General features: G+C 39.9%; 1 protein-coding gene across 3 annotated transcripts in view; it reads left to right on the forward strand.

The window, feature by feature from the left end:
* The window catches only part of LOC136358179 (sodium channel protein type 5 subunit alpha-like), a 176,572-nt gene extending 167,417 nt beyond the window's left edge, over window positions 1-9,155 (forward strand). For all 3 annotated transcript variants that reach the window (XM_066314122.1, XM_066314104.1, XM_066314114.1), the window contains 4 exons: window positions 1,181-1,322; window positions 1,784-1,884; window positions 2,385-2,655; window positions 4,315-9,155. In XM_066314122.1, the coding sequence (XP_066170219.1) occupies window positions 1,181-1,322; window positions 1,784-1,884; window positions 2,385-2,655; window positions 4,315-5,549 (1,749 nt within the window). In that variant the 3' untranslated portion in view covers window positions 5,550-9,155. The remainder of the gene's footprint in view (window positions 1-1,180; window positions 1,323-1,783; window positions 1,885-2,384; window positions 2,656-4,314) is intronic.
* The last annotated feature ends 719 nt before the right edge of the window (window positions 9,156-9,874 follow it).

Genomic DNA, 9,874 nt, shown 5'->3' on the forward strand with positions numbered 1-9,874 from the left:
GGAAAGATATGGAAATAGGAATAACAGTTCTTTACTAGGAAAATGAAAATAAAAATGGAGGAGTACAAAAAAACTACTGACAGAGTCAGAATACAACCTGACTCCCTGTTGGTCAGGGTGTTGATGTCAGTCCAGTCAAGTCCTCCTGCAGTGACAGATGTGGTTTTGTTGGAGCAGAGATGATCTTCTAGAAGGGTCCAGTGGTGGTGAGATGGGTCTGGTCTCCCTCTGGGAATCCAGTGCAAACAGGCTGTGCTGGTGTTCTCAATCTCAGGTTTTATCCAGGTAGGAATGCTTGGCTCCTCCTGCTGGGTGGAGCCTCTCCCAATGGGATGATGTAATTGTCTCAGCCCTGCAGTGAGCCTGGATGGCCCATGAACAGCAGATACCCCTGGAGGGAGGATGGGTCCTGGAAGAGATAAAGAACACTGCCCCTCCTGGTTTGACAGCTGGTAATAGAACACATACTCCTGCTTACATCTTGCATTGCAACCTAAGACAATAGCCTAGCTTGTGATGGTGATTTATTCTGGGACTACATGTCCACAGGTATCCTCCCTGCCACTGAACGAAACTCATGGATTACCCACAAGGAAATATGGCATTTAGGGAATGCACCTTGCTTAGATAGCAGGAGCTCATGGGGCAAGTCTGAGCACTGTTGGCAGACATGGCAGAGGTGACCTGAGGTTATCAGACTATGTGATTCAGTTCTTCAGCAAAAGACTTTATTCCATTCCACCTCTCATTAAAAAAAAGTGGGTTTTAGTAGGATTCAATTATATTGCAATCATACTTCTGTTTTATTGCAAGTACCATTATTTCATATAGCCATTAGGATAATCAGAAAATTGATTGTTTTCTCATCAGAAAATTGATTGTTTTCCCATTCTGGGTTCAGACTGAGAACATTTTGTAGGATTTATTCAGGAGTTGCACTTTCTGGAGCAATGTGATTGCTGTGACAGTGTTGTGAAGTGTTGCTGAAATGTGTGTGGCATTCCAGATACCAGTGGTAAACTTAAGAGACCAAGGAGAGATCACTGCTCATGCGAGTTACAGTATTTTCCTTATATCTCATAATTTTTATTTCCGATGGACAGCTTTGTTTTCACTGTATCAATATTTTGATGTGTGTGGAGGTGGTGTCATTTTCACGCTTTCCCCTTTATCTTTGCAGTGCGAGGAGCAGCCTGAATGGGAATGCAATTTGTACATGTACCTTTACTTTGTGATTTTCATCATCTTTGGGTCTTTCTTCACGTTGAACCTCTTCATCGGTGTCATCATTGACAATTTTAACCAACAAAAGAAAAAGATAAGTAGTGCATGTGCTACACATCATCTTGTGACTGCTGCAGGGACCAAGGCAAGGAACAGATTATCAGCAATGGCTTTGCCACAGCAGCCTTGAGATCAGTGGCAGAGCATCTGCAGAAACCACCTTGCAGAGCTTCTACAAAGGCACAGCTGTAGCAATCCCTAGTGTCCCTAGAGCATGAATATCCTGAAAATACAGGGTGAGGGGACTCTGTTCCTCACTGAATGCAGCAAAGCAGTTCAGGCAGAGGAGATCTCTGGCACAAAATTTGACACAGGGGCACTGACTGGCCTGATGTTCTCTGTGCACAAACACCACTGTCGCTCTAAAGCAGTCCAACCTGATGAAAGCTACATTAAGAGGGAAATGAAATAGAAGAGGGTTCATCCTTGATTTTTGGAAGGGAGCAGAGGTGAGCTCTCTTCATCAAAAGTAATAGTGTTTTTCTTACCTTATACTTAGGTGGCCAGGACATATTCATGACTGAAGAACAGAAAAAATATTATAATGCAATGAAAAAGCTGGGATCCAAGAAACCTCAAAAGCCAATCCCAAGGCCACTGGTAAGAACGGCATAATTTATTTGAACTTTGGGTCATAGCTGAATATTTATTTACTAGAATAAGCACCATTTGACTCTCCAGTGTAGGAAGGTTTATTACTCCCAGATGAAAAGCACTTATAATTATACGTTTTGATTTTGGACGATATTTGCAAGTCCAGTGACCTGTGGTATAAAATTCCCTCTGCAGCGATGTTCTGCAGCATTGACTAACATTGCAATTTACATGTTCCATTTACATATGCCAGTGGCCACCTGCCTGCACTGAATAAATTCGTGGCTACAGTCCAGTGTCTTGTTTACAGTAGTTCAAAAAGCATTAGGAGCAAATGGATTTGAAAACTCCATCAAAAAAACATTCATCATAACTTTTAAGTTGATGAAGTTCCAATCAGATGCAATATAGTGTCTGCTTTTCTTTACTTTCTGATCAATCAGGGGAAAATTACATCCTTTTTACATGGCTCAAATTTCCCAACTAAACCTTATCCTTTCCCCCAGAACAAGTACCAAGGTTTTATTTTTGATGTCGTCTCAAAACAAGCCTTCGACGTCTCCATCATGATTCTCATCTGCCTTAACATGGTTACCATGATGGTGGAAACAGATGACCAAAGTCAAGAAAAAGTGAACATCCTCCACAAAATCAACATGCTTTTTGTTGCCATCTTCACCGGGGAGTGCATCTTCAAAATGCTGGCTCTGCGACACTACTACTTCACCAATGGCTGGAACATCTTTGACTTTGTGGTTGTGATTCTGTCCATCGTAGGTAGGTGACCCTGGATTTTCACCCAGACTCCAGTGCTGGAAAGGCAGACATAAAATTAATTGGCAAAGCTGAAGGGTTTGTGCAATGATATATGCTTTCAATTCAGAGAGTTGAACTCTAAACGCAGTTTTAATACGTAATTATAACTAACATACCACTGCCTAATGAAAACTAGTTTGATTAGCAAAATTAGGAGGTTTATCTACACTTAATGGTTCATGGTGATAAAACATGAACTGGCCACCACATACACTTCACACCAGTTCTGCATAACAGCCAATGACAGAGAAGTAAAAAAGCCACATGGAAGTGGCTATTGCTTTGCTATTTGCTTTTTATTACAGAAGTTTGAAACAGTCTTTCAGGGCAGGTTTGGGCAGTCAGTGAATCTGACTTTTCTCATCCTTGTCACTAGAGCTCCTCATCCTCAAATTGCCAGGGATGAAACAGAAAGACACAGTTTTATTGTTAGCTTGTGCCATTTGCTGTTCTGCAGCCCCAAACAGAGATGTATTTAGATGCTAAAGAAGAGCAGGTTGAATGAATCTGAAATCCTACCATAAGAGATTTCACTAAAGTTGGAAGTAGCAGCAACTGGAAGATGATCAACTGATTCAGTGAGAAAAAGAGCTCAGAAATTCAACTTTTCTGAAAAAAAGTTTCTATTGAGTGAGGGAAAAGATGAATGACAAAGTGTCTTGTTAGGAAGACATCAGCTGATGCTCCTGCTGCTCTGAACACCCTGTGGTGGACTGGGAAAGCTGCAAAATCCCAGTTCAGATCTCTGGTGCTCAGAGACCCACCTGTGCTCTGGGGGCATTGAACAGCCTGGATTTCACAGGTTTGGGTCTCCCAGGGGACATCACTGCCACACAGCTGTCACCAGAACCTTGAGGTAGGATGCTCTGGATATGCCCATAGCACACAAATAACCAGAGCTGTCATGCTTCTCACAGAACTGTCCCACTATCAGCCAAGTGTTTTCAGTGTCAGAGGCCTTGGACCATGCCAGTGAGCCTCTTCTGTGGGAGACAGGAGCTCAGCATGGCTCAGTGCAGCCAGGGGCTTGGCATTAGACTGTCTGGACCAAGTATTCTACTCCTGCAGGAAGAGTTTAGTACAGGGATGCAAGCTCATTTCCTTGCTAGCACGGCCTTAGCCCTCAGTTCCCTCTCAGCCCATCAGGGAAACTGCAAAAACCAACCAAGTGGATGGACAGTAGAAACCTGTGCTGTTCTGGTGATAGCACAAAAAAAACCCCAGACCCAGCACACCTGCATTTCTGACTCATTATTTTACAGATAAAAATGTTGTCATATCAGACAACTTCTGACATCTGCACTCAAGACAAATCTCTCAGGTGGGTCATGGCCAAAAGCTGCAGTTATCTGTGTCTTGACTTGATCTTGGTTTCTCATTACCAACAGAAAAGCTTTCCCTTAATAAAACTGCCACTACCATTCTTTGCTTACAGTCTCATAGGTTCTTATGGATTAAGTGAGCATGAAAAAGCAACAATGCCTTTCCCTTTATTGTGAGCCTTCCAATCTGGGCAACTTTCCATTTATTTTCTCAGTAATCCTGACTGATTGCTTTAAAAGGAAAGCCTGGGATTATTTCCCATGTACTAACTTACTGTCTGTCTCTTTTCTTTTCAAGGCACCGTACTTTCTGACATCATCCAGAAATATTTCTTCTCTCCCACACTCTTCAGAGTCATTCGTTTGGCTCGGATTGGCCGGATCCTGAGACTCATCCGGGGAGCCAAAGGAATTCGAACTCTGCTCTTTGCCTTAATGATGTCCCTACCTGCTCTGTTCAACATTGGCCTCTTGCTGTTTCTGGTCATGTTCATTTATGCCATTTTTGGCATGGCTAACTTTGCCTATGTGAAGAAAGAGTATGGGATTGACGATATGTTCAACTTCCAAACCTTTGCTAACAGCATGCTCTGTCTCTTCCAAATCACCACATCAGCTGGCTGGGATGGTCTTCTCAATCCTATTTTAAACACCGGACCTCCGTATTGCGACCCAAACCTTCCCAATGCAAATGGTTCAAAGGGAGACTGCGGGAGCCCCGCCGTAGGGATTTTATTCTTCGTTACATATATCATTATATCATTTCTCATTGTTGTAAACATGTATATAGCCATTATTTTAGAGAACTTCAGTGTAGCCACTGAGGAAAGTACAGAGCCTCTAAGCGAGGATGATTTTGATATGTTCTATGAAATCTGGGAGAAGTTTGACCCCGAAGCCACTCAGTTTATTGAGTATTCTGCACTTTCAGACTTTGCAGACGCGCTGTCAGAACCTTTGCGCATAGCGAAACCGAACAAAATCAAACTCATAGCGATGGACCTGCCCATGGTCAGCGGAGACAGGATCCATTGCTTGGATATTTTGTTTGCTTTTACAAAAAGGGTGCTAGGAGAATCCGGAGAGATGGATGCCCTTAAGATACAGATGGAAGAGAAGTTCATGGCAGCAAATCCCTCCAAGATCTCCTACGAGCCGATTACGACGACGCTGCGGCGGAAACAAGAAGAGGTCTCCGCCATCGTCATCCAGAGGGCCTACAGGAGACATTTGTTCCGGCGCTCCATGAAGCAGGCATCCTACTTGTACCGGCACAGAACTTTGGAAAGCAGCATCCTGGAGGACGATGCGCCCGAGAAGGAAGGGCTTATTGCGTTCATGATGAACGAGAACTATGGCAGGCCAATAGATAAATCAGAGACTCTGTCCTCCACCTCTTTCCCTCCGTCCTACGACAGCGTCACCAGAGGCACGAGTGAAAACCTCCAGCTGAAGATAACGGACCTGAGCAAAAGCGACGAGGCTATAGATTGTCTTCTCTCACCCGACAAGGATAAAGAATCAATTGTTTAAATGTTTGTTTAGAATGCTTTAAAACATTGTTTACAGAATGTAATGCTGTAACTACACAACGATTGAAGCAGCCTTCTTATTAAAAAATCAGTTGCAAAAGAAACAGTGGAGTTTTTACCCTTAACTACAGGAGTCTAATAAGTCATATAACATTTGACCCTGCTCTTTTTGACTTGGCTCAATATTTATATTTATATATGCACAGGAAGATTCTCTGCAGGGTCACAGCTGTTATATCAATGGTGTGAATAAGAATAGGCTAGACTGTAAAACAGTAAACACAGTGTATATCTATCCACAGATAAAGCCTGGCTGTATACATTCATTTAAGGTCTTACTCATATTAGTGTGTTTACTTATGGCGACGTATGACCTTGCATTCTAAAAAGAAAAAAAAAAAAATCACAGCTGCTGTAGCAAAATGTAACACTTACTGTATATGTTGTGAATGGTCTTTCATAAATTTATTATATTTGATATTTTTTTACTTAAAAAAAAAAAAGCAGTCTCTTTTTCCATGGAGATTAATGGTCCTTACACTCTTCATGATGAACTCTGAGTCAAGGTAATAGGAACTTGCGGGATCCGGGTCTCTTGAAGAGGAAAGTTGTTGCAAATTGAAGTATCAAATTAGCAACATTTAAACTGTTGATTACACTAAGCCCTCCTGTTGGGACTTGCAACTGCACATCAGCAGAAACACACAAAAAAAACCCCCCAAAAAACCACAGAAGCAAATGATGTCAAAACAGTGAGAGATATGGCTTGTTCTATCCTTCAGGAAACTAGACAATAATGGATTCTGTTTGTAAAACTGTTAATAAAAGCACTAATTTTTTAGTATGTTTCAAGAATCTGCTTTGAAATCTGCAATCAAACTCGCCATAGAAGTAGAGCATCACGTTTGTGTGTAGTGATCCAAAGCACCATCTAGGCTGGCAAAGTTTATGTTAAGGTAGTGGGATAAGTTACATTCTCCCCAGGAACACTGAGCTAAGCAGCCTTATTTGGAACTCTGTGCATCAATATTACTAAAAAAAATTACTAATACTACTAATAGTAATAAATCTATGCCAACTGGACCATGCAGAACGGCTGCAATTGTGTGATAAAGAAGGTGGGAGGGGAATTACCTCTGGATCTGTATACAGATTTTGAGGGTTTAAATCTTTTTTACTCAAGGTTCATCTTTCATTTTCTCAGATAGTACAGTTGGATTTCTGGGGAAGGACAAGAAATACAGGAACTGATAAAAAAATGTATTAGATAATAGCTATTTCCTCATTCCTGTAGGGAAAGTAATATTTACAGTTGATGTGTCCTTCAGCTTCAGGCCAAAGAAATGACAGTGGGGTGAAAGGTGGATGTGTGGCTGTAGAGAAGTATTAGAGGTTTTTACATGCTATCGTAGATTATTATTTATTATCTTTCAGCCTCGATAGAATGTGAGAAATTATTTATGGAATATAGAGATATGTCCATCATTACAGACAAGTTCTTTCCTTTTCATCTTCAGACTGATTGTACTTGGGTTTGGTTGGACTTCATGGAAAATCTTGAGATTTCTGTAATGAGCCATTGCACTTTAAAGGAAGAGTAATTGTGCTTTTTCACCTTGGAGAAGCAAAGATATCAAGAATGTATTTAAGGTGTATTGTCATTAACATTTAGTTACATCCCAGGTTGTGAAGGAGTCAAAAAAACCACATGGGGTTGGCAACAAGAATTAAAGCAACATGTTACAGTCAAGTTTATCTATGGCCATTGTTATCTGTCCTCTAAACAAGTCAGAATATGTACGACAATATGTCAAAGAAGGATGACAATGTATCTGTGTAAATATGGGCTAATATATTCTCTCCATTCATTGAGAGGTGTCTCAGGCATTCACTTGAGAGTGGTCTATCGGTTAATTCAGAGGATTTGCCATCAGGATTCCTGGGGTCTATTCCTGATTCTTACTACATGATTTTTAGGCAAATAATTTAACCTATCTGTGCCTCAGTTTACCCATCTGTAAAATGGGAATAATAATACTTACCTACCTCACAGGGGTGTTGTAAGACTTTCTGATTGCAAAGTGCTATAAGGGAATGAACCATACTATATAAGTATTATTATAATCATGCTCTCTTGCCCTTTTAACCCCATGTCTATGGTGTATAACATAGGGCTGTTCCTATGGGCATTTTGTTGCCTTTAAATCTTGTATGTAATTAGATTCTAACTTAAGGGGACTACTCGTCGTTCCTTGAAGTAAAAACATTCTTTATTCCTTCCCCCCTCCCCACCCCTCACCTCCCCCAAAAACTCAGAATTGCTCAAGGCTTCTCAAATTAGAGAAACTTTATACAAATTCCCTGTGTATTTATGCTGTAATGTTATTCTGACTGTACATATCACCCAGAAAGAGTATGCGATTTTTATATTTATATGCATATATATATACACACACATACGTATATCTATACATATATATGTATCTTGTGAGTTTATAGAGTGGCTGACACTCAGAGGACACGACTTACTGATTAAAATGTTTTCTCCTCAATTGGATTTATCGATCATTAGCAACAAGCTGCTGCCTATAATGAAACTGTTTAATTAGGAAATAGTACATTCATTACTTGCTGAACAAGCACTTATTGGCTGACAACTGGCAAAATTATTTTCCTTTCAATGCTTTAGGATTTAAAAAAAAAAAAAAAAGGAAAAATACTAAGGAAAAAGAGCATTTCTCATGTGATTTTTTTTCACATATGATGTAAACTGTCTGAAACCCAAGGAAAACGCCAGCCTGCACTCAGAAGTGAGTTGATGGTTATGCTGCGTTGACAATATTTTAATTACTTGCGACTTATATTAGAAAATATTCAACCACTGTTCTTATTAAGAGTCAGGCCCACTAATGAACAGAATATAAAGAGACAATTAGCAGGTAACTGATTTTCTTAAAGAAGAGCCCTTCCTTTGGTCATTTCACTCTTGAGTTGAACATTTTAGTGTCATTGCTGTGAGACCCTGTGGTTCTGATGCAATTACAAATGGTTCTTTTACCCGAAACCTCTAAAACAAACAAACAAAAAAAGTAATGCAAAAAAAAATCTGAAAGAGGGTCTTAACTCTAGATGTTTACAGTGCAACTTTCTAAAACTGAATTGTAAATTACTTTCAAAAACCTTTGTAACTGGAAGGTCGGTTTTCTATTGGGTTTTCTATTGTTCTGTGGCACGTCTCTTTAGGGATGAAGAGGGAAAGGTATCTTTGTATGGTATGCAGAGCTCCCCTCAAAAATGTCAAAAAACCTCACTTGTAGATCTTTGTTAGTGGAGATGCTGATCTGAATCGAGCCATGATACAACCTCCCAGTGCAGTGATTTAGTTTAAGACACTAACTCAATAGTTGGCCCACACTGTCTATAAGCATGGTGAGTGCTACCATTTTTTCTGTTGATTTGTTCAATAAAGGCTACCACATGAATCACTCAAGCTACAAAAAGAGCAAGGAAAATATCAGCCAATATCATAGGACATATTAAGCTGTTTGTACCTGGAAAAATTCAAGTTTATTATGTTTCTTTATTAAATAAATAAGGATAACAAATATTTCCTCTGCCTTTTTTTTTTTTTTTCCCCCTTTGGTTATGTTGTCAACATTTATGTTATTATTTCTCTGACTCTTTTTCTGTGTATTTATTTGGGAAATACATGGTCACTTTTGCTAGGAGGCTTGTTGATGAAAACCCCTCCAGTTCATCTTACATTGGAAGGCAACCTACAGAGCATTAAAGGCTTGACCAAACCTTCTTGAAATCAGTGGAGAATTTCTGGCTACATCAGTTGAATTCGAAGCAGATTTGAAGGTCTCTTTTAAAACAGAATCATTTATAGGATGAAGCCAACATTAATATTTTAACCCATCCTGCCCAGTAGAATTAGCTGACAGAGGAAAGCTAGTTTGAACCTCAATGAAAAAATTCAGTCAGGCCTTTGAATTAGGTTAGTAAAATCAGTTTATAATTATGTTTTATATTAACCTGGGGCAGTCTGACTTGTGGAGAAGACTTGTTTTTTAATAAGCATTTGCTAAAATATGTTGTACAATAATTTGACTTCTGAGTCAATGTGCATAGAATGGATCTGTCTGAAATTTGGGAAGATATTTTTGGTTGGAAGGAGCAGTTTGCTGAAATGAGAATTCTCCATGGAGACATGTCAGGTTAGTCAAGGAAATTCCTGGTTAGAATCTGTGGTCAAAATTCCCATGTGGAGGAAGTTCAAGTGTCATGATCCCCACCAGGAAGATTTCCACATCTAGGTTTTTA

Source organism: Sylvia atricapilla, chromosome 1 (assembly GCF_009819655.1).
Source record: "Sylvia atricapilla isolate bSylAtr1 chromosome 1, bSylAtr1.pri, whole genome shotgun sequence".
Classification (NCBI taxonomy): domain Eukaryota; kingdom Metazoa; phylum Chordata; class Aves; order Passeriformes; family Sylviidae; genus Sylvia; species Sylvia atricapilla.